At 41.9% G+C, this 25,997-nt stretch overlaps 2 protein-coding genes across 6 annotated transcripts in view; both read left to right on the forward strand.

Moving 5' to 3' along the window:
* The first annotated feature begins 368 nt into the window (after positions 1–368).
* Positions 369–7,450, forward strand: LOC147126847 (uncharacterized). The gene is given in 3 exon segments (XM_086022107.1): positions 369–1,072; positions 4,707–6,466; positions 6,468–7,450. Coding segments are annotated over 3 exon segments (1,977 nt in total). The 5' UTR covers positions 369–951; the 3' UTR covers positions 6,564–7,450.
* A 5,932-nt stretch (positions 7,451–13,382) lies between these two features.
* LOC147126848 (uncharacterized) overlaps positions 13,383–25,997 on the forward strand; it is a 26,077-nt gene continuing 13,462 nt past the window's right edge. For 2 of the 5 annotated variants that reach the window (XM_086022106.1, XM_086022104.1), the window contains exons 1-2: positions 13,383–13,867; positions 25,055–25,474. In XM_086022106.1, coding sequence (XP_085878232.1) covers positions 13,765–13,867; positions 25,055–25,474 — 523 coding nt within the window. In that variant the 5' untranslated portion in view covers positions 13,383–13,764. Of the gene's footprint in view, positions 13,868–25,054 lie in introns of all 5 variants that reach the window. The other 3 variants (XM_086022102.1, XM_086022103.1, XM_086022101.1) reach the window with 3 other exon arrangements.

Raw genomic sequence — 25,997 nt, forward strand, 5'->3', positions numbered from 1 at the left:
AGAGTACGTTGTCTCTGTGACCGCTGGGGGGTTCTGGCTTGGGGATCTCCCCCCTCCTCCTCAACTCCGCTTGCAGCTCGTTGCTCTCTGTAGGGTGAGCTTTTTTCATGTTTGTGTAAATTCGTGGTGTTACCACAGTAGCGGAGCACTTTATTACACAAATCATACTTGGCACTGTCCTTTTCTGTTGTTGTAAAAAAAAAAATTCCACACCGCGCTCCACTTCTTGTTTGGCTCTATATTGCTTTAGGTTCCGGCCGCTCTCGCACTCTCCCGTCGCACTCTCTACCAGGGAGCGGCGAAAAGTGTGCTTGAGTCACTCACTCAGACAGAGACTCAGAGAGCAGGAGGCGCTATTTGCGCAGAGAAGCGGCGCTTTGAGGTAATTGGTGGGGGAGCGAAGTATCAATCCCAGGACAATAGTACCGATCCAATCCAAGTAATTGCTTAGTATCGATAACATCGATATTTGTATCGATCCGCCACCCCTACTGATTGGTCGATTGCGAAGATCGACAACATGCGCGTGGCTGAGCTCAAATGAACCGAGAAAAGAACGAATCACTTCAGGAAGTGATCCATTCACTCACCTTCACTGAAAAGATTCGTTCTTTTTGAACGAATCGTTCCCGAACGACCCAACACTTCCGCAGATCGCGCTTGCTCTTTCTCCTGGGAGAGCGAAGTGCCACGAAGGCCAGGCGGGTCTCACCAAATTTCCTGATTTTTAACCAACGCGCTTAATCATTGACTTAGGAGGTCCATTATCACTTCACCGGACTAAACCATAATTTACTGTATTTTCTTGTCCACTTAAAGTCGTCTCGGTGCACGTTGAAGCGTCTCAGCCTAGCCTAGCTTAGCCTATTTTAGCGTGCTAGCCGCTAAAAAAGAGACGTGCTTGCTAGCAACTCATCGCTCTGCAGAGAGTGTTGTGGTTGTCTTGGGAAAATGTGTGCCAGAAGAACAGAGTACTACAAGGAGGAACTTTGTGGCGCAAAAGAGGACAGCGGGCGACTTCAACTACTGGACGCCATTTCCAAGATGCAGCCAATAATCCCTCACAGAGCAGGTTGGATTACTCCTTACTCTTGTTTCAGGGATACGTGCAATTTTAAACAGTATTTGTATGCTTTCTGGGTATCTTATTAGGAGGGGTGATTTCAGGTGCTATCAGAGGTTAAGGGGTGCTACACGGAGATCATGGCGTGGTAGCCGCCATGCTTGGAGCGCACTGGAGGCGACGTGACTGCTGTTGTTACATGCAAGACAAACTCGCTGTTGCTTGCTTGATTTAGACGGCCGAAATATATAAACATGGTGAACCGTTGCTGTGTTAGGGTATGCAGTTGTGCCACCCACGATCGCAAAGGAAAAAAAATTAACAACGGACTGAGTTTTTATAGGTTTCCTGCTTGGTGAAAGATCAAAGTTAGCTACAGATTGGCACATTTGGAGTTGTCCGTAACTCCAAAATGGAACGTCATTGCAACGCGAACAATGGCTTTGTCCACTTTCTGCAGGGTAGCCGAAGAGATTGTGCGGTTGTGCTTTTTCAATAGGCTCCGCAGGCACGTCACTGTGGTTGTAAAGGCCCGCCATTTTCTTGCATTTTAACATGTTTTTGAATCGACAAATACACAGCCTTTAACGTGCACTCATTCACCGCCCCAAACATGGCGGATGATGACGTCGTGATGACGCGGCCCTATTACATCGGCGTAATGTCAAATTACTGCGTAGAAAAATGTGTTTCGCGTGTACGTAACGTGAAATGCCGTGTCCAAAAGCATGTTTTGTGCCTTCGAAAATGTGATTCGCATGTACAAAATCGTCCACCCGCACGCACAAGATTGTTTTTACTAATGTTAATCTAAATTCAATTACATTTTCGATTATTACACTCCATGATTACAAAATTGGCATAATCGTAAAAAACGATTATTAATACAAATTTTGAGTTGTTTTGAGGCATGCGCTCACGAGTTACTCCGCCGCGCCGCCATCTCCATGTTAGCTAGCGAGCCATCCAGCCCACACCCCGCACCCGGCAAGTCACACTGCACACGGTCCTACTCAACGTTTTAACAGAGTAACAGACCTAAAAATGGCACAAGACCCGCCACAGGAACGCCTTGTAAACAAGCAAGGCATGTCGAAATCGCTTATTTGCTTACATTTTGGGTTTGCCGTGGAAGACGGTGAGCAAAGACGTATAAAGTGCAAGTTGTCTCTGCACCCACCAGCAACGCGACGAATCTATTCAACCATCGTTTGGTTTACGATGATGTTATGATGCACCAAAGCAAGAAAACACAGAGTCAGATTTGGCGTCGTGCGCAATGTTGAAACACTGTACGCAGCAACCCCCACCCATCAACATCAGAGAGACACAAAAAGATAACAATCTATTGCCTGGACAAGCCTTCCAAATGTTTAGGGCACGGACTCCACTTCGCAACACACACGATGATTTAAATATGAATAACTTTACATTCAAGTGAGTATGCAATTCATTCGAATTACAAGAAAAATAGCGCTTATATTTTGATTTTTCAAATGGCAATGCATCTGTGCAGTATCGGCATCTGTCTTCCAGCCAGCCAGGTAGCGGAATCGGTATCGGGACCCAAAAAGTGGCATCGGAACAACACTAGTTTTTACGCTTGCGTCTTCTCTCCGTTACGCATACAATACACTGATTCATGCTTGCGATACAGACATTATAATTGTGCCACAATTCTTAACCAATCAGGAGTCGGACAGTAGGGCTAATTCTGATTGGCTGTTTACTATGTGGATCTAGGACTGAACTTCTTTATCACTCAACTTCTTTTATGGACCGATATACAATAATCCAGTGGATCTCCCACTCCCTACACATCACTTAATTTCATAAAAACATGACATGTAAATGTGGACCGCACTTTTTAAATCACTACAGTAAGTATTCTCTAGTAAGGAATCATATTTGCATTGTCCAATCTTTCCTTATGTGGGAAACGACTACGGAACATGTCCTGTGTAAACGTGCAAGTTATGTTAACAAAATACATGGGTAACAAGTTAACAACACAAGCAATGTAATAGTAATAAAAAAATTATTAAACAAAAACTGCACTATAAAGTACAGTTTTATGAACAAAATACAGTACAGTATAACAAACATGGTCCAAATACTGTTGGAAAAAAATTCTGTAACACCAATGCAGTACAGTACTGCACTTAACTAGAGTAAACTGTACTGTACTTTATTGTTATATTGTGTGTATATATACGTATATATATGTATATATATACGTATATATATGTGTATATATATACGTATATATATGTATATATATATATACGTATATATATGTGTATATATATATATGTATAAACGTATATATATGTATATACGTATATATATGTATATATATACGTATATACGTATATATATATGTATATACGTATATATATGTATATATACGTATATATGTATATATATACGTATATATATGTATATATATACGTATATGTGTATATATATATATATATATATATATATGTATATATACGTGTATATATATATGTGTATATATATATATTAGCAAGATAATAGAAAAGTATGAAAAAAGGGGATTTGGTTGGTCTCGTCAAAGAATATGACCGTAATGTGTCGACAGTCGCCACGTTATTAAATCAGTTGTTTACAAAACGCCAGGCAAAAAACACTTCTGACAGAGAACATGAACCAAAAAGCGGCAAAAAGGACAGCAATTAAAAGGTAAACGACCATTTTTATTCCTTACTCTATTCTTTGTTTTACATTATGAGCAATTCTCATTTGTTGCGCAATAATCTAATCGTAACATGTATTTGTTACATGTTTTGATGCATTTTTATGACATAAAACATTTATGTCTGAATATTGGGGGGCTTGGAACGGATTAGGGCATTTACATGGAAAACACGTACCTACTTACAAAATGTTCTAGTTAAGAAATTTCTTCCAGAACCAATTAACTTTGTAAGAAGAGGTACCACTGTATAAACATATAAATGCAGCCATTGATCTCATGATATAAAAAAAAGATAATGTTCTTATATTCAGTATTGGCCAATTCTGTGTGCAAAAAGTATCGAGGTTATCCAGCTGCATATCTGCCCATGAACATGATCAAAACCTGCTCAATACTGCATTACAGGAGATGTCACACGAATGGCTCTAAACACTTCTGTGCACATTTCCTACTAGTGACGTTTAAATCGATATTTGATGGTTAGTAGGTGAGGGCAGCCCTGCCTGCAAGGGCTTCAAAATAAGGCTTTGATGTTCATTTATTATTTAGAAGGCATTTGCGCCTTGACGATTCAAAACGGATGGATGGGTGACGTATTCTTGGAAGCTTTCTCATTAATTTTTGCTTTTGCAGTGCTTAAATTTGTGTGAGGTTAGTACACCGTCATAGATGCAGTCATCGTCTTAAAGGGGCTCATGTATATACGAGGCCAGTTCCGCTTTTGACGGGGGTCATCGCTCAAAAATGTGCAATGTCAGACCTATCTTTCCACAAATAACCAAGGATAGGCTTCCTACAAAAAGTTTGAAAGTGAATGTCGAACAGCACGTCATAATCCAAAATTAACTGGTTCTCATAATAACCTTCATCCGAAATATGAACTATAATGCCATGTGCGTTTTGTCTTTTTGTGTCATGCAGGCATCAGTGAATATGTTCATCCTCACATGAAAGAGGAAGAGGAGGACGAAGAGGTTCCCCAATTTAAAGAGGAAGAGGAGCAGCAGTCTCCTTCCGTAATAAAAACGGAGGAGCCAGAGTTCCCTTGGAAGAAAGAGGAGGAGGAGGAGGACCAGGATAGCTGCAAGTTGGCATCGGCTCGTGTATCTTTGAAGAGTAAAGATGAAGGTCAAAGTGAGGTGAGCAGAGGGGCGGAGCCTCCAAGCAGCAGCTCATGTGAACACATGACAACAGAAGGTGAAGGGGACCACTGGGGAGGATCACAAGGAGACGGCCTCCGACCTCCACCATCTGATTGTGATGAGAAGTCATCAAATGGTGATGATGATGATGATGAAGAATGTGAAGGTGATATGACATGTAACAATGACAACAAATGCTGGAAATGTTCTGAGTGTGGGAAAACATATGCTTTCAAGAGACGTTTACAACACATGAGAATACACACTGGTGAGAAACCTTTTTCCTGCTCAGTTTGTGGGAAAAGATTCTCTCGGAAGGGAGGCTTAATAGGTCACACCAGAACCCACACTGGTGAGAAACCTTTTGCCTGCTCAGTTTGTGGCCAAAGATTCTCTTGGAAGGGAGGCTTAACTTATCACAGAAGAACCCACACTGGTGAGAAACCTTTTGCATGTTCAGATTGTGGCCAAAGATTCTCTCACAAGGGAAGCTTAAAAATACACAGAAGAACACACACTGGTGAGAAACCTTTTGCATGTTCAGATTGTGGCCAAACATTCTCTCTGAAGGGACACCTAAGACGTCACACCAGAACACACACTGGTGAGAAACCTTTTTCCTGTTCAGTTTGTGACCAAAGATTCTCTCTGAAGGGAAACTTAATAAGTCACACCAGAACACACACTGGTGAGAAACCTTTTGCGTGTTCAGATTGTGGCCAAACATTCTCTCACAAGGAAAGCTTGAAACGTCACACCAGAACACACACTGGTGAGAAACCTTTTGCCTGTTCAGTTTGTGGCCAAAGATTCCCTCGGAAGGGAATCTTAAAAACACACTTAAGAACCCACTCTGGTGAGAAACCTTTTGCATGTTCAGATTGTGGCCAAGGATTCTCTCAGAAGGGAAGCTTAATAATTCACACCAGAACACACACTGGTGAGAAACCTTTTGCATGTTCAGATTGTGGCCAAAGATTCTCTTGTAAGTCAATCTTAAAACTACATGTAAGAACACACACTGGTGAGAAACCTTTTTCCTGCCTAGATTGTGGCCAAAGATTCTCTCAGAAGAGAAGCTTAACTTATCACAGACGAACACACACTGGTGAGAAACCTTTTGCCTGTTCAGTTTGTGGCCAAAGATTCCCTCGTAAGGAACACTTAATAAGTCACACCAGAACCCACACTGGTGAGAAACCTTATGCATGTTCACATTGTGGACAAATGTTCTCTCATAGGTTAAGCTTAAAACTACACCTAAGAACCCACACTGGTGAGAAACCTTTTGCCTGTTCAGTTTGTGGCCAAAGATTCTCTCAGAAGAGAAGCCTAATAAGTCACACCAGAACCCACACTGGTGAGAAACCTTATGCATGTTCACATTGTGGGCAAATGTTCTCTCATAGGTTAAGCTTAAAACTACACATAAGAACTCACACTGGTGAGAAACCTTTTGCCTGTTCAGTTTGTGGCCAAAGATTCTCTCAGAAGAGGAGCCTAATAAGTCACATAAGAACCCACACTGGTGAGAAACCTTTTGCCTGCTCAGTTTGTGACCAAAGATTCTCTCAGAAGGTTTCTGTCAAAAGACACAAGTGTGCTGGTGACAACCGCAATAATCAAGAAGTCTTAAATGAAAATGTTAATGTTTAACAGCTAAAGTAGTTAACGTGATAGTTATTTTCAAAATCAGCATTGTTTTATTCAATGTAACATCTTTTATGTTGTTTTTGTCTCTGCATCTACTAAAATCCTTTTTTTTTACCACTGTTTTTACCAATAACCAATTTTGGTCCATTTTTAAGCAATGTATACGGTATGTACAATGTTTTTGTGATTTCTATGTCGGGGCGGAGCCACGGGTGGGCCTTGGTATACACAGGCCCACCCAGATTGACAGACTTCCCACCCAGTGAGATTCATGAAAAAAAAAGTTTTTGTAAATTATCATGAAATTATTTTTGAATTTGTGTTTCATTGTGTTTTTTATTGTATTGAATATTAACAATGGCATAATTGTGGTTGTCTAAGGAAGATCTGAACTTCATATTATTCACTTTGTCATTTGTCATTTTATTTGAATATAAGATGTGTCGGGACAGGAGGATTGTGCTCAGTGAAGGAAATATTCAGGCCCACTCTGATTTTTCCAGGCCCACCCATTAGTCACGTTCTGGCTCTGCTCCTGTTGTAACTTCTTGATTGCTTACATGGACTGTGAAGAAACTTTGACTTTTGATAGAAAGGTGGGAAAGTGTACATACAATTCTGCATTATGCATCAATGAAATAGGCTGTTTATGCTGACTTTGGAGATTTGTTGAAGCTATTCAGTGTAACCCCAGTTCCTTTTATATTGTTTCTATTTTCATATATTTTTGTTCTTCTAAATTGTTTGCTTGTTGATTTCATTTTCAAATCAGGGTTTGTCCAGTCATCCTGGAAAAGTTAAGGAAATTGAACATTGTTTCTAGTTTACATTATATAAAAATAAATATTCAATGATTCAATCAAACAATCAGATATCGTCCATTGTTTTATTCCACTTCAAAGGAAATATGAGCATGAACATTCAAATACGTTTTTAACGATGACTCATCTTACATCACACCATTCACAGATTTTTGACTGCTCACGATTTGAGAGGTACACTTTTACGAGACTTCACGTCCACCGCCCCAACCCTCCTGATGAGCAGCTACTGCTGATGTAATGCAGTCGTTAACCACACGAGGGCGCGGTTTAACTACAGTATAACGGAGTTTGACAGTTTGCAAACTTTTGATGTCTTATTGTTTTATTTTGTGTTACTGACCAAAATTATTTCGTTATCACCGCCGTTAATATGTACAAAAGCACATGTATCACGAGTTTGCTTTTTAGATTAATTTTGTTTTCAGAATTTTTTTTTTTCCCTCATTTTTTCATACTTTGTCAGATTCGAGTTAATTCTGTGATCATGTGGGCTTTCCTTTCAATAATAGAGGGTGTAAATGTATACGTAATTCTGCATAAAGTTAATTGATTTATTTCATTCATCATATTTTTATAATAGTTTATTAAGTGTCACATTGTTAGATTTGTTTTGCATTTATGTGTTGTGCATGTTCTCGCGCTGTTTTAGAGTGCTTGCTTTCTTTTTTTTTTTTTTTTTTTTCTTTCAGAAAGTTTACATACAAACCAATAAGGCATATATCGATCTATAAATTCGAACAGTAGAAACGGCATACAAGAAAATAAAGTAATACTGAAATTAAATAAATGAGAATAAAATAAAACAAAAAATAAATAAATTGTGAGGGTCTCACTCAAGAAGAGCAAAAAGGTCCATCAAGGAAAATAGTCTCTGGGCATTTTTGTTTGACATGTCATACAAGGATTTTTTGAAAAGCATGAGATCATTCTTCCAACTGTTCATCTGAGGCTTCGCTTTGGGAAATTTACACCTACTTTATGTATAAAACGTTTTGCAAGAGAAAGCAAATTGTTCACCAAAAAGTCCAAGTCTTTCTCCTTTAACTGAACTCCCACTTTAATGGACATCCAGTTTAAAGGGAGCAACACAATTTGTTTGGATGCTAAACAGCTCTGAAAGGCTGACCAAAATTCGGACACAAGTTTGCTTCCTGCTAAGGTGGATGTGAGGAGGTCATAAAAAAGATAAGCTATCTTGAACACTCCAGTATGTGGGGGTCTACTCATACACGTACTGATTCACTGGTGAGGAACTTGTATTTCATGATGTCTGTACATAAATGTACAAATACGACAGAGCTTTAGGCTGAAACAAGAAACAGTATATTGTATAGGTTTTACCTCCTGCTTTGATTAATGTGTTTACATCAATCTCTCGCCATGATTTTAGAAATACCAGGATTCTAAACAAACATTTATGCTAGTAAAAATATCCATTAAAGTAACAGGTCGATGTTTAAACACTGGAGATGTAAGAAAACATGAAGTTCAACAATAGCAGATGATCAAATACACATTATAATTAGTCTACACATTAATTGCATTATTAATAAATGTAGGGATTCATCTGGCAAATGTGGATGACTTTAAAGGTTGAGACTGACTCATTTGAAAAAACGTTATGTGATTAAATATGAGTCTACACAATACTTGCATTGATAATAAAGAAAACGTCAACATTAGTAAATGTTAAAGTTTTTAAAAGTTGAGGCTGACCAATTTGAAAAAAAAGTTATGTGATTAAATATTAATCTACACAATAATTGCATTATTGATAAAGATAGGGATTCATCAAGTAAATGTTGGTGATTTTAAATGTTGAGACTGACTAATTTGTAAAAACGGTATGTAGGTGTTTAAATGTAAGACTACACAATACTGCCTTTATTAATAAAGAAAAGGTCAACAATAGCAGATAATGATCAAATACAGAGTCTATATAATTAGTCTACACATTAATTTGTATTAATAATAAAGCAGGTCAACATTAGTCAATGTTAACATTTTTAAACATTGAAGCTGACCAACTGGTAAAAAACCTTATGTAAGTGATTAAATATGATTTTAAATAAATAAATGAATTTTTAAATGAAATATTATTTCTACAATAATGGTTTAAACTCTCCCTGACATGTCTGCATTTATGGCTACTGGCGGTTGGAGGTTCATAAGCAGACCATTTGGGTACGTTCTCCTTAGGCATGCAACAGAGGAAGGGAACTTTTTTTTTAAGTTCCAAAAAAAAACCCACACCAAGTTACACTCTACGCTCTCTTTACAGACAAGCTAGTGATTAGAGTCACTTTATCACTTACCTAATATATAGGGAACATGTTACACCTCAGTACTGTTCTGAAAAGAAAAAGAATATATATTAATCATTCAGATTTTTTCAAAATTGAGTTTATTATTATTCTAGACTAGTCGCCACTCACCCATCCTAAATGGACACGCATTTTGATACACAAAGCTTCTCAAGAAATTGCCGGTAAGCAACCGTTTATCTACATTCCTCTGATTGACTCCCCCGACTGCATTGCTCACATGTGCTCACACACGCATACACACACACTAAACACGCACGCACGCCCACATACACACACGCCCACACACACACGCACACGCATCCCCTCAAGGGAGGGCTGTAGACACACACACGCATGCCTTCAGAAAGCTTGTTGCTAGCTGTGCTGTTTATCATTAGAGTTTGAGCTACACTGTATTTACTAACTCTACATGGATTGAAATCACTCCGATTGAAGAACACAGGTCAAACATTTACACGCCATCTAGTTACAATACGTGCTATGTGCATATGATCTAACTTGGAGAACTTGGATGTTTACAAATACATCATACCAAAGTATTGTGTATAAAAAATATAGAGGTATATAGATGGCATAACTTAATGTTGTATTTGGCATTTTCATGAATATGCATGGCGGCACTGTGATCGACTGGTTAGCACGTCCGCCTCACAGTTCAGAGGTCGTGGGTTCGATCCCGGCTCCGGCCTCCCTGTGTGGAGTTTGCATGTTCTACCCGTGCCTGCGTGGGTTTTCTCCGGGTACTCCGGTTTCCTCCCACATTCCAAAAACATACATGGTAAGTTGATTGGACTCTCTAAATTGCCCCTAGGTGTGATTGTGAGTGCGGATGTTTGTCTTTGTGTTCCCTACGATTGGCTGGCAAGCAATTCAGGGTGTCCCCCGCCTACTGCCCGAAGACAGCTGGGATAGGCTCCAGCACGCCCCGCGTGAGGATGAGCGGTATAGACAATGGATGGATGAATATGCACGAAGACAAAGTTACATCTGATACAGGTATAATGATTTCACAGATTGTTATTCAGGAATACATGGACGGCTAAAATCCTAAAACAAATAGATAATAACAAACTAGTGTTATTCATGAATGCATGGTTAGCTAAAATCCTAAAATAGCTAATGACAACATGAAAGTCTTATTCATGCGCGTTCAGTTAAATGTAAAACAAGATCACATTTAGATGACATAAACTCGTGTTAGTCATGAAACTAGGAGAAGTATTTTAAAGTGTGTACTTACTGTCCATTTTTTATGGTCTGTTTGTCTCTGAGTTTCTTTGCGTTGGCGCTCCACTGAGATTCTTCTTCTCGTGCCACTCCGTTCATACCTCTTTGCGTTTGACTCTTAATTTACGATTTGAAAGGTCATGGGTTACTTGGAATATTGGGTTTTCTCACCCATCCTGACGGGATAAAATCTGTATAGGCCTGCACCCCCACATTTTTCCAAGGCTAACTTCCTAATTACAACATGAAAGCGAAAGTATAACCACTGATGAACAAAGCACCTCATTGTAAGGCTTATCATACGCACACACATTTCTGGGGAGCCCATAGACACCTTAGTGAGGCCCTTCTGCCTGCATTTTAAGGAGGCTTGCATACATGCAGGAAAGAAGGGGTGGAGTGGAGGGAGAGCCGTTTGTGTCGTGGTATGTGAAGAGACCTGCGCTTAGACTTTTCACAATTATGTTGCCTTAATTGTACACTAACCTGATGAGCGTTTGATCCACAGCCTTTATGAATAGAAATACACGTCCCCTCAATCATGATGCCTTCATGAAGATCTGTTTTACTTTCTGTTTTAGTGTGTGGTAGTGCGCTGCATATGACGGGAGGGTCTAAAAACATGCCTGAACATGCCCGGATATCTACCCTATGCTATACAATGACTTTCATGTTACAGGCGGAAGTATGATGTCATCCATACCCTTATTTGGGCATGCCGGAAAAGATGGCGGCAGCCAAAATCATGTCTGTACATGCCTTGAACGAGGCAGAAGTATGATGTCATCCATGCCCATATTTGGGCATGCCGGAAAAGATGGCGGCAGACAGGACAGGCCTGGACTTGCCCAGGGTGACATCACTGTTCAAAACATGCCTGGGCATGTCTTGAACGAGGCGGAAGCATCATGTCCATATTTGGTCATACCGGAAGGTGGCGTTAATCATAAATGACTGTTAAAGGGGTGGGGACTAGGAAGTGCCAAAATGGCGGGCAGGAAACGATACGTGTCAATGTAAAATGGCCAACCGGAAACGAAGCATGGCAACGTAAAAATGGCCGACCGGATGTGAGGTATCGGGGCGGGGTTAGGGGTAAAATTGCGTGTCTGGACTACAAAGGGGTGTGGTTAGGTGAGGTATTGGCCGTGTTTAGGGGTGGGGATGGGGCTTATGGACAACAACATGACGCCATCAAAGCGCGCGGTTAGGGGCGGGACTTGCGGACTACAAAATGACGTCACCAATGGGTGTGGCTAGGGGAGGGGCACCTCTTCTGGACTGCAAAATGACGTCATCAAATGGGCGGGCTTTAAATTGGATATGCCGTCATAAAAGGGGGCGCGGTTAAGGCAGGACTTCCTGTGTGACGTCACCCCTGTCAAAAGTTTGACGAAAGGGGAATATTCTTATTTTTTTGTATGCCTTAAAAAGAGTCACCTTTACGTCATCCGTACATGAACTGAACCTGCGCATCAGTGTATTAGCCTGAGCAAACCGTAATCAGTAAAGATGTTAAGGAGCTGCTGCAGGACAGCAGAGCTTGGACTAAACACTACTAAATCATCATCTTATAGTAAATGATTTACAGTTAAATTTCCAGCCACACAACCAGTCTTGCATGAATTGAGCCTTGTTGAGAGTTCATCCATGTTCAAGTTGAATAAAACTGGGGACAGAATTCCACCCTGCCTGACTCCATTGCTTACATTAAATGGACTGGACACATTATTCCCCCACTTAATCTGCATAGTTTGTTTTTCATACCAGTATATTAAAATCCGCACAGTATATTTGGGAACACCTCTCTGTATCAATTTCATGAAAACCTTTTGGTGGTTCACACTATCAAATGCTTTAGAAGCATCTAAAAAACACATAAAAACTGATGAATTCTGTCTCTTTGTATTTCTGGACAATCTCTTTTAATGCACATATACACATGTCTGTGCCTAACATAGCCTTGAAACCAAACTGATTATCAGTAGATGTAACAAATTGTGAAATCCTGTCCAGTATAATTGATTCCATGACTTTTGACACTACGCTAGCAAGAGCTATAGGTCTATAGTTGTCGGAATTGCCAACCTTCCCAGTTTTATCCTTATATGCCCATATGTTTATCCCATATGTTTGCATGTTTTAGTATTTATTATTTGATTGATATTTCTTTATTCATTTTATTTAAAACTATCTTTTTTTGTACATTGTCAACTTTGATCGCTTTAATCACTGTGGATTGTAATCTAACTACAAGTCTCACATAAACCTTTACAAGTATATTCTTAATGACAGAGTAGAGCAATGAAATAAGGTTGTAGGTGTATGAATGATCAATAATCAATATTCATGGCGGTTATTGGGGGCCCCTACGTTATTGTGCATGGAGGAGTAGATTGTAAAGGTGGGGCCATGAGTGGTTAACAGTACACACTCTTGGACACTAGGTGGCATGTGCACGTAAACGTTGCGTGCAATCTTCCTATCATCGAAAGAAGAAAACGAGGACTCATTGGGCCAGGGAGACCAAGCGCAGCATATTCCTCAATTTGTCTCGAATATGTACTCGAAACACTAAACGTAGACGCCACTCGCTACTTCTATAAACGTAAATATCTTATGTTAAATCTTTGTATTCACTTTGAATCGTCTCGCTGCACGTTGGAGCTTCTCGGTCTGGCTTAGTTTAGCTTAGCTTGTCTTAGTTTAGCTTGCTAACCGCTAACAATGAGACGCGTTTGAAATCAACACATCGCCCAGCGGAGATAAAAGAGTGAGCGTCAAGTGTCGTGATTGTCCTGTGGAAATGTGTGCTAGAAGGACAGCAGAGTACGAGGAGAAACTTTGTGGAGCAAAAGAGGACAAAGACGGCGTTTTCAAGAAGTCTCCGGTTGGCTCAAGAGGGGCAGGTTTGTTCACTTCACCACATTCCCGTGTTTGTTTTTAATGGCGAGACCTTCATTCGATCACCGTTTGACATCATATGATGACTTGATAAACCCGGTTGAAGACACATTTCTATTCTCTGGCTTTTGATCAGACCTGAAATTTTCAGCTCTTTTCCGGTGTCTATTGTATACAGTATAGTGTTTTATGTTAATTCATTGATTCCACATGTTGTATCATTGCCTTTTTATGGTTTGTATGTAAAGTGCTTTGTACATATGGAAGTAAATCTGTGCCATCAGAGTTTGAATTCGAATTTCTAACACTGAATTTTTTTACCATCGAAATTTCTGACACTGAATTTTTTTACCATTGAATTTCTAACACGCAATTTTTTTACCATCAAAACTCCGAACACAGAATTTTTTCAGCACTGAAATTCAACAAAAAAAAAATTCAGCTGCAAAATATTCACCGGCAAAAAAAATTCGATTGCAAAATATTCGTCAGCAAAAAAAATTGTATTGCAAAGTATTCGTCAGCAAAAAAAATTCAGCTGCAAAAAAGTCGCCCGCAGAAAGTACGGCGTCATAAAAATTCGCCGTCAAAAAATACGCTGTCATAAAAATTCGGATGCACAAAATATTTGAGGAGAAGCAAACGATCGGCCTGTCTTGTCATTCAACGTCCAACCAATCGGGTTTAGCTCCGCTGGTCAAATGACTCCTGACACGGAAGAAGAGGTTATACAATGTCTCCCAACGCAACTGGTGGTCCTGTGGTGAGTTTGTTTACTCTATTTGCCCTATGTGTTTGTAAAATTGAGTAATAGTTATTACTTGACATGTTGCACAATAAGCCAACTTAGTGAACAATAGTGGCATTGAACTTTTATCAAGGTGGCGTTCGTGAAAACTGCATAACTTAGTTGTTACTTTTTTGGTGTTGTTGATGATAGGGCAGTCATATTTTGTATATTATTAGCCTTTCACTTAAGTCTAATGTTAAATTATGCAATGAAAATGTTGTAGGATTTAGTAACCTTTCAAGATTACAAAACAAATGAGGTTGTATTTTGTATTATTGTATTCTATTGTCTATAGGTCCTTTCCAGTTACTTTGAGATATTTTGATATTTTAATTTTATATGTGTAGCAAATATTATGGTTCATACCTGGTCACCTGCTTTTATGGTTCATTCACTTTTCAGTCTTGTTCTTATACTGCATCTTCCTACATAACACTTCCGACAAGTGACATCATGAGTATCAATCTGTTATCTTTGATCAAAGAATGCAAAAAGTATACAAGAATATAACAGTCCTTCTCGTGCTATTTTTTTTCAATGCAGGTGCTTCTTCAGCAACTTACATGGCCTTGTGAAGATGACAGCGATGACGATTTCACCAAACCCAAGTGCTGCCATATTGGGCTATCTACGAAAGTTCATAGCTAAAGGCGGGTTCACGTCTCTTAAAGCGGAAAGTCAACTTAAATTTTTTTTTTCTTCAAGAATATGTTCTATGCCGGCCCACAAATTGACACAAGCCATTCTGATTAATATTGTGTTTGTGAAGTATGAGTTAAGAAAAAAAAACCACCCGTTTTTAGTCATCTCGGGGGGTCGTCATTTTGTTTCTTATGTTGACTGAAAATGACATCACAGTTGCTCAGGGATAAGATAATGATCGAATCGTGGCTCAGCTTCAGAAAACAGGTGAATCGATGGAAGTGACAAAATGGCCGCCCACTCAGATGGCTATAAAAGGATGGATTAACTCTTGTTCCACAAACCCGTGGGCCTGCATACAACATTCATTCATTCATTTATTCATTATCCATACCGCTTATCCTCACAAGGGTCGCGGGCGTGCTGGAGCCTGTCCCAGCTGTTTTTCGGGCAGTAGGCGGGGGACACCCTGAATTGGTTGCCAGCCAATCGCAGGGCACACAGAGACAAACATCCGCACTCGCAATCACACCTAGGGGCAATTTAGACAGTCCAATCAACTTACCATGCATGTTTTTGGAATGTGGGAGGAAACCGGAGTACCCGGAGGAAACCCACGCAGGCACGGGGAGAACATGCAAACTCCACACAGGGAGTCCGGAGCCGGGATCGAACCCACGACCTCTGAACTGTGAGGCGGACGTGCTAACCAGTCGACCACCGTGCCACCCTGCATACAACATGTTCTTGAAAAAAAAGTTTGGGTTGACTTCGCCATTAAGGTGGTGGCTCATCTTCTATTCCAGTGTTTTCAAACTTTTTTGAGTCAAGGAACATTTATTTCATTGAAAAAATCCCGCGGCACACCAGCAGCTGAAATTGTGAAAAAAAGCTTATTTGAACAAGATAAGTGCTATATTGTTAATATCAGCATTTTTTTTATATTGAAGAATGACGTTATATTATAACGTCTTGAATAGGAATTAAATAAACACAAAGAAATAAGTATTTTATAATGTTTCATAATAATACTAAGTGTGAAACATGGGCCTGTTTGGATAAACATGCGTCACTAATTTGCTTGTCTCGAAACAAAGACAATTGGCTACCTGCTGCCATCTGCGGGTATGGAAGAGTACTACAATGTAGTAAAGACATGATTACGCTTCTATTCAACGTAATTACAAGGAATATACATAAACATGACATCTTGGCCTGTATTTGCACTTGCCATACAGGAGTTTGTCCTGTGTGAGTGGCAGCTTTTAATCTTGTTGGGATTCATCTGACAGTATGGAGCCCACCTCAAAGACTCATTGTCTTAGTTGTTGTATTTGAAGTATAACTTGAAACATGAAAAACATGGTGAAGTTGTTCAAAGGTGAACAGGTTTTATTTTGATATGGTTAGAATTTAAAGCTATTATTTTCACAAAGCATCTGTGAAGCTCCATTTTCATTGAAAAATGTGGTCTGTTATATTATGCAAAATTTGGTGCAAGTGACAATGTATTGTCAACAGTTTCTACACTCAAATAAACCTTTAATGCGGAGACAAAAGTTTGGACTCAGCTGTACTTTTCACAGATATCTGAACTTCGTGTATGTATGGGACACTTTTTTATTTTATTTTTTTTTCTAATTTTAATATGTTGTATCGAACAAAGTATCCATGTTGCAATGAGCGGTTTCTCAAATTGATACACATTCACCGAATATGTAATGGATTTAGCATTACGCTAGGTAGTCTTCCGGGTGAGACGAAATCATGAAGGCATGACGTCATCGACCCACGTCTCCAACTTGCTGTCTGGGAAGTGTGCTCGTCGTGATTTTCTTCGGATTAATTTTTATTCTCCTTTAATTGAACAATAAAACGGAGCGACCGATACTTACCAAGAGCTTGTCAATGCCATCTTCAGAGTCTCAAGTGGGCAAGTGACATCATGCACGCACTGAAACGGCCAGTGCCCAGCTGACAAAAATATTGAGTTTTCTGCATTTTTTCCAAGGCCTTTTCATTGATTTATTTATTTATTTTAAACCAAAGTAATCTTATTTGTACTCCTTAAAGGGACACTTGGGTGAGCTTAACATTGGCACTTATATAATAGGTTTGCATGTTAAAATGACATTCGTACTAAAATGCCCACCTCTAAAGACTCTGAAGTGATTTGAGTTCTTTTTTTGTGATTAGGTTTACGACAAATTTCCACGCCCCATAAAGGGGCGTGGTTTATGTTATGTTTTCGGTCTCAGCGGTCTACGTCACGCGAGGAAGGCATGCGTGGTAATATTGCTCGCTTTGACAGTTCTGTTGTCTAAAACGGCGACCGATCACCACTAAAATGCAATTGCACATTAGACTACTCTTGTCCACTTCAACCTGTGAAAGTATAAAAGTGTTCTGCACAACCGTTTGGATTTATTGACATAAAACGTGATCTCATCATGATCACCTCCACAAAATCAAAAATACTGTGGCGATCGCTGAAGCGGACAAGAGCATGAATGCGCACACGAACCCCGACTGGTTATATTTCGGACATTTACCGACGCTAAACTCGTGTCTCAGGAGGGAGAGAGACGCGGCTTGCTGCAGCAGCAGCAGGCAGATTGGAGCCCCCCACCTCCCCCCCGGTTAAAGGTAAGATTGGGACAGCGGAAGTTTAGCAACAACTAGCTTCAGGCCGTTAAAACAAAAGGCGTTAGCACAACAACATTAGCTCCTTACTGTCCGCCCAGCGTGTGGAGGTGAAGATGAGCGAGCCTGTGTCTTCATGTCGCCTCGCAAGCAGTTGCGCGCGGTGTCCCTGCTTTTTGCTTGCTTCTGCCCGAGTGAAGCGGCTTAAGAGTGACAAAAGCCCTCATCAGACAGCGAACGAAAGGTTCCAGCGAGGCTGACTGCACAGCCGAGAGAGTGGCCGCATTGGAACGTGCCATTTCGGCTGTTACCTTCCAAATTGGACGGCGCCTTGTAAGTAAAAAAAACTGGAGGCATTTCTCATCCAAATTAATGTGCACGTCTTATTTCCACTTCAGTCTCTGTAAATATCCTGACTGGTGTTTAATGCCTCGCCCGTCCTAAACCGTGATCAGCAAAGAAGCAGTTTTTTTAAAAGAAAGAAGCAGTGTTTTTTTTGTTGTTTTTTTAAGCAAAGAAGCAGTGTGTACCCGTCCGTCCCAGCCTAAATCTATGTACCTCTGCTGACTTCCAAATTTCCTCATTCTCATATAAATCAGCTGCGGAGAGGTTACCGGTAATCCTTTTGATATGTTGAAGTGGGCATTAGTAGAGATGTCCACATGAATTTTGGTGCCAATTGATCGCCGTTTTCGGACGTTATAAGCAATGAGAGTACAATGATTTCCAATGGAGAGTTTGGAATCGGTTACTCCCGTGACTCCGGCAGAACAAGGATAGAACGCTAGGGGGCGTGGCCATTCTCCTCATTAACAAGGGGCGTTATTCTTGGAGTCACTTACTTCCTAATTTCTCTCAAATTTATTGATAAAATAGAAAATGACAACTCTTTTCATTTTCCTGATATATAATGCAGTTTTCTCGAACGCCACCTCGATAAAAGTTCAATGCCGCTATTGTTCACTAAGTCGGCTTATTGTGCAACATGTCAAGTAATAACTATTACTCAATTTTACGAACACAAAGGGCAATTAGAGTAAACAAACTCACCGCAGGACCACCAGTTGCATTGGGAGACATTGACATACATCACTTCCGGCGCCGCGCGAGTGGCAGCCCGCTACAGTAGCTCCGGCTCATCGGTGAGCCTTTTCGTGTGTTTTTGTTCTTTAATATTACTCTACCTCATACCTTTTTCGTATAATTGATAGTCGTAACTTGCGTAGCAATGGACACCCAAACTGCGGTATTCTTGCTGCTGCTGATGGCTATTTTTTGCGCGATCGTGTCCGGCGACTTGGCTCGGAGCCGAGCCCCCATTGTTTACAGCCGGAATCAGCTGTTAGCACTCCGTGCTAACCATGCGCCGGCTCCCGGGGCGAGACCCGATATCCCCCGTGAGCTGAGGAGGAAGAGACGGGGATCTCGTGCGGGGGTTAAACGCAGGGAAAGGAGGAGACGATACCATCCCGTCCTCCCGTCTGTTATCATGGGGAATGTTAGATCGCTCCCCAACAAGATGGACGAGCTAGCGGCGCTTACCCGGCACGAGAGGGACTTCCGGGAGGCTAGCCTGATGCTATTCACGGAGTCGTGGCTAACAACGCTAACGCCGAACGCGGTCGTAGAATTGGACGGCTTCCAAATCATACGCGCGGACAGGACGCTGGAGAGTGGAAAGAGGAAAGGAGGAGGGCTGGCTGTGTTTGTGAACGATAGATGGTGTAATCCTGGGCACATCACGATTAAGGAGCAGCTTTGCAGCAGGGATATTGAGCTGCTAGCTGTTGGCATGAGGCCATTCTACATCCCGCGAGAGTTTAGTCACGTGATCGCGGTGACCGTCTACGTCCCACCAGCTGCCAGCAGCGACACAGCCTGTGATGTCTTGACTGCAGCAGTGAGCAGGCTACAAACACAGCACCCAAATGCCCTGGTACTCATCTCTGGTGACTTCAATCATGCCTCCCCTTCCTCCTCTCTGCCTTCATTCACACAGTATGTCACCTGCCACACCAGAGACAATAAAACACTGGACCTTTTCTATGCCAACACCAAGGAGGCATACACATCACTGCCCCTCCCCCCGCTGGGCAAAGCTGATCACAACCTGGTGGCTCTCCAGTCTGTGTACAAACCTCTGGTCCGCAGGCAGCCAGCTGTGACCCGCACGGTTCAGAGATGGTCTGGAGAGGCCGAGGAGGCCTTAAAGGACTGCTTCAGCACAACTGTGTGGGAAGTATTCAGCGATGCTCACGGGGAAGACATTAGTAGTCTAACGGACACTGTTACAGACTATATAAATTTCTGCATGGAGAACACCATACCCACCAGGACAGTAAGGTGTTTCTCCAACAACAAACCCTGGATCACACCAGACATAAAAGCTCTCCTGAAGGAGAAGAGGAGGACTTTTGCGTCAGGCAACATAGAGGAGCGGAGGACTGTGCAGCGCCAGCTGAGGAAGAGGATCAGAGAGGGGAAAAGGTCCTACAGGAAGAGGATGGAGGAGCAGCTGCTGCAGAATAACGCCAGGGGAGTCTGGAGGGGCCTGAAGACCATCTCAGGCCACGGACAACCCAAGACCCGGACTGGGGGGGACCTGCAGTGGGCAAATGAGCTAAATCTCTTTTTCAATAGGTTCGATCAGATGCCTGCCTCCACTCCGTCTCTCCTGCTGCAGTCTCCACCTACTCCTCCTGCTGGGCGTGTCACCCCCTCCCCTCTTTTCTCCACAGTCTCCAGCTCCCAGCTACACCAGATAGCCACCACTCCTTCCTGTCCAGCCTTGGCCTTCACAACATCTCAGGTGAGGAACCAGCTGAAGAAGATGAAGGCGAGGAAGGCAGCGGGTCCAGATGGCATCAGCCCCCAGCTCCTCAAATCCTGCGCAGACCAGCTGTGTGGAATTGTCCAGCACATGTTCAACCTGAGCCTGAAGCTGGGCAGGGTCCCCCAGCTATGGAAAACATCCTGCCTGGTCCCGGTGCCAAAGACCCCCCACCCGAAGGAGCTCAACAGCTTCAGACCGGTGGCGCTGACGTCTCACCTGATGAAGACCCTGGAGAGACTGGTCCTTGTCCACCTGCGCCCCCTGGTGAGCTCCTCAATGGACCCACTCCAGTTCGCATACCAGCCTGGCATCAGTGTGGATGATGCCATCATCTACCTCCTCCACACTTCACTCTCCCACCTGGAGAAGGCGGGGAGCACTGTGAGGATCATGTTCTTTGATTTCTCCAGTGCTTTCAACACCATCCAGCCCACCCTACTGGGAGACAAGCTGGAGCGGGCGGGGGTGGCGCACCACCTCACCACATGGATCCAGGACTACCTCACAAACCGGCCACAGTATGTGAGGACACAGGACTGTGGGTCTGACGTGCTCCTCTGCAGCACGGGGGCCCCACAGGGAACTGTCTTGGCTCCCTTCCTGTTCACCCTCTACACCTCGGACTTCAACTACAACACCCCTACCTGTCACCTGCAGAAGTTCTCTGACGACTCTGCGATTGTCGGCCTCATCACAGGCGGAGATGATCGGGAGTACAGAGAACTTACTCAGGGTTTTGTGGACTGGTGCCAGCAGAACCGCCTCCTGATCAATGCGGGGAAATCCAAAGAAATGGTGGTGGATTTCGGTAGGCGCCAGCACTCTTCACCTGCACCAGTGAACATCCGGGGAACAGATGTTGAGAGAGTCTCAACTTACAAGTACCTGGGTGTTCATCTGAACAATAAACTGGACTGGTGCGACAACACAGACGCCCTCTATAGGAAGAGTCAGAGCAGACTCTTCCTACTCAGGAGACTGAGGTCTTTTGGGGTTCACGGGACACTCCTCAGGAACTTTTATGACTCGGTGGTTGCATCGGTCATCTTCCAGGGAGTGGTCACCTGGGCAGGCGGCGTCTCGGCCCGGGACAAGAAGCGGCTGGACAAACTGGTCAGGAGGGCCGGCTCTGTCCTGGACTGCTCCCTGGACTCCGTAGACTCGGTGGGGGACAGGAGGATGTTGGCCAAGCTGTCATCAATGCTGGGCAACCCGGACCACCCCCTCCAGGGCACCCTAACAGCACTCCACAGCACCTTCAGTGACAGACTGTTACACCCTCGCTGTGCAAAGGAGAGATTCCGCCGTTCCTTCTTGCCTGCTGCTGTCAGACTCTTTAACAAGAACATTGTGTAGTCTCTACAAACTGGCGGTCATTAGTGCAATTGTGCAGTCCTGCACCTGAGCTCGTATCGTCCAATACCCAATATTCCCCACTACTGTAATACCGTGCAATTCTCAACATTCCCCACTACTGTTAGTCTAGTTTTATTTTTATCCAATGCTGTTCCTTACATTTCACTACAGCACTGCAGCACTGTCACTTAGAGTATTTTTTCCTCTGTACTATGTACAGGCCGAAATGAGTGTTCCTCATATTTTTTATGTAGATGTAGGTTGGTGTGTATATACACATGTTACTGCGTATATCTACATAGGTTTGATTCTAAATGTTTGCCGTCAATGTTATACATTAATGGCCACATTATGCCGCCGCCCCTGTGTGACCTATATCTTTGCTACTGTAACAATGAAAATTTCCCCACTGTGGGATCAATAAAGGCATTCTTATTCTTATTCTTATTCTGTACAACCTCTTCTTCCGTGTCAGGAGTCACTTGACCAGCGGAGCTAAACCTGATTGGTTGGACGTTGGATGACGAGACAGGGCGATCGTTTGCTTCTCCGCAAATACCCGGATTGTGCATCTGAATTTTTATGACAACGCTATAATTTTTTGACGGCAAATTTTTATGACGGCGTATTTTCTGCAGGCGACTTTTTTTGCAGCTAAATTTCTTTTGCTGACGAATATTTTGCAATAGAATTTTTTTTGCTGGCGAATATTTTGCAGTTGAATTTTTCTTTTTGCATACAATTTTTTTTATATGTTGAATTTCAGTGTTGAAAAACTTCAGTGTTCGGAATTTTGATGGTAAAAAAATTCAGTGTTAGAAATTTGATGGTAAAAAAATTCAGTGTTAGAAATTTGGTTGGTAAAAAAATTCAGTGTTAGAAATTCGAATTCAAACTCCGACGGCACAGATTTACTTCCATCATTACAGCTCTAGCTGTTATTAAATGCGCTATATAAATAATAATTGTTTCCTAAAATCGTTCAGCCCTACTAGTCGGTCAAAGGGCTGCACAGTATTGTGATATTTGCTATGCAATATGCATATCGCAAAGACATGCAATGATTTTCTTCCACCACCCAATATTAACTATCATTATAGTCCATTCATACTTGACTTGTTTGATATCAACTTGAGTGCGATGTCGAGGGTCAGATATGGCTAACTGGCGCGAGCATGTCAAAGTCAGGGAACTACTTTACTTGTACACACTTTCTCAGTGTTGATTGTGTTGTAAAGAATGAGTGAAATGTTAAGATGTTTGAGATGTCACAAAAGCAAGAAATGTTAGCATCAAAGCCCAGCTTTATATGAATCTTTTCACAGAAAGCTCATTTTCTCTGTTCTCAAGTCAGAACAGGAAATATTGGTGAAAGTTGTTCTACTGCTGATTTCTACTGAAAGAAGAGAGTCTAATCTTTCTTTTTGGTCGGGTTTTGTGGTCATGATGCTGCAGAACACAATATTCTGTGGGCCTTGAAAGATGAGTGAAAATCCTTTAAAACAGCTGGCAAGGTGGAGGTGGCTACTTGCAAAATGAAAGACAACAAATATGAAGTAATCACTAAAACTTACTACACTATATCTGCTTTTGACAGGGCCTTCACTCAGGATGGGTACAGAACCCCGGTACTAAACTTAAAAAATAAATTAAAAAAATAAACATTTTTCAATTAAAACTGAAGCATCGATAATCTCCACCCATAACATTTCTGTTTCAGTTGATTTAGGCTGAATGAACGTTATATTGCACCTTCTACCTCTGTCGTTTCTAACTAACAAATGAATATGTTCGTCGAAGAGGCATGTTGACAATCGGAGGGTTACCGTTTCGCTCCACTGCAGCGCCGTGCGCGGGGCACCTGTGACTCCTTCCTGTGCCAATGTAGTGCTGTGTATAATACGTAGTATTATTTAAAAATGGCAAACGTGTTGTATAACCCTAGAGTTTTTATTATGTTACTAATTTGTGGGGTCGGTATTAGTGTAGCGTATGAAAAAATTTGCATCTCAACCTCACTGAAATGTTTTTTGTTCAGCCCAAGGGCATGTTCCAACCTTTTTGCTTTTGTTATGACCTGGCTCAAAGGCCACAACTAAGAAGGGGAACACACCGGGAGTTGTGTTAAACAAAGATAGTTTATTAACTCAGATTAGACCAAATTATAAAGTGCCAATTAAAGTATATACAGAATGTAAGTAGGTCATCAGTGAAATCCGAAGTGAAGGTGTGCATGAGTGTTGGTGTAGGTGTTGAAGTGTAGAACAAAACATAACGCTAAATGAACATAACCAATCCAAGGGCCGAGGAACCTGGGATACCTGGAAGGGGTCCCCCAAAAGCAAGAGAGAGAAGAGACTATACAATTTAAAGGAGAGAGCTCCTGGGCGCCACAGGTGCTCTGCATCGGTCATTAGCCTGTTGGAGAAAGCGTAGGTGAACTGTATAGCACCCCCAAGAGGATCCCAGGGGCCGTAACACTCCCCACAAGTTTTCTTCTACACTTAACTAATACCATTGTTTAACTATATAATAATTATTTTGTCAAATCATTTCTTTTTCTATAAATTGTTTATTTATTCTTGCATTAATGTCTGAAGTAGCAAGAAAAATTGATTTTAAAAAAGCAGCATGCGTTCTAACATTTTTGTTTTGGTGTTTTTCTAAGCAAAACAAAAGTGCCGATAAGAATACCGTTTGGGGCACCGGATCACTAAAATCTTACCGTTACCCATCCCTAGCCACCATTCAAAAAGGTGCAATGTGCAAGTCCTTCCATGAATAACCATGGATAGGCACCCCCAAAAAATGCATCAGTAAGTGAATTTGCAAATGCCAAACAGTACGTCGTAATCATAACCCATCTGGCTCACCTTCATTCTAACTACAAACCATAACACTGTGTGTATGTCTTCTTTCGTCTTGCAGACATCAGCAAAAATGTTCATCCTCACATTAAAGAGGAAGAGGAGGATGAAGAGGTCCCGCACTTCAAAGAGGAAGAGGAGCAGCAGTCTCTTTCCGTGATAAAAACGGAGGCGCCAGAGCTCCCTTGCATGAAAGAGGAGGGAGAAGAGCGTCCCTACGTCAAAAAGGAGGAGGAGTTGCCTACGACTGGTGTCCCTTTGAAGAGTAAAGATGAAGGTCAAAGTGTAGCGAGCAGAGGGGCGGGGCTTCCAAGTGGCAGCTCATGTCAACAAATGTCAACAGAGAGTGATGGAGACCAATTTGAAGGATTACAAGCAGATGGCCTCCTACCCCCATTATCAGATAGTGATGACGTGTCATCACATACTGCTGCTGCTGCTGCTGCTGCTGCTGATGATGATGATGATGAAGAAGCTGAAGGTGATATGACATGTAACACTGACAACAAGTTCTGGAAATGTTCTCAGTGTGGGAAAACGTGCGCTTACAAGAGCCATTTAAAACACATGATGACACACACTGGTGAGAAACCGTTTTCCTCCTTAGATTGTGGCCAAAGAATCTCTCAGAAGGAAAGCGTAAAAAGACACACAGGAACCCACACTGGTGAGAAACCCTTTTCCTGCCTATTTTGTGACCAAAGATTCTCATGCAAGGGAAACCTAAAAAGTCACACAAGAACCCACACTGGTGAGAAACCTTTTGCCTGCCCAGATTGTGGCCAAAGATTCTCTCAGAAGGGAATCTTAAAAAAACACTCAAGAACCCACACCAGTGAGAAACCTTTTGCCTGTTCAGATTGTGGCCAAACATTCTCTCAGAAGGAACACTTAATTCGTCACACCAGAACACACACTGGTGAAAAACCATTTTCCTGCTCAGTTTGTGGCCAAAGATTCTCTCGTAAGGAATACTTAAAAAAACACACAAGTACACACACTGG

This window comes from Filicampus tigris, chromosome 22 (assembly GCF_054856515.1).
Source record: "Filicampus tigris isolate MCC_2025a chromosome 22, RoL_Ftig_1.0, whole genome shotgun sequence".
In the NCBI taxonomy this organism is placed as follows: domain Eukaryota; kingdom Metazoa; phylum Chordata; class Actinopteri; order Syngnathiformes; family Syngnathidae; genus Filicampus; species Filicampus tigris.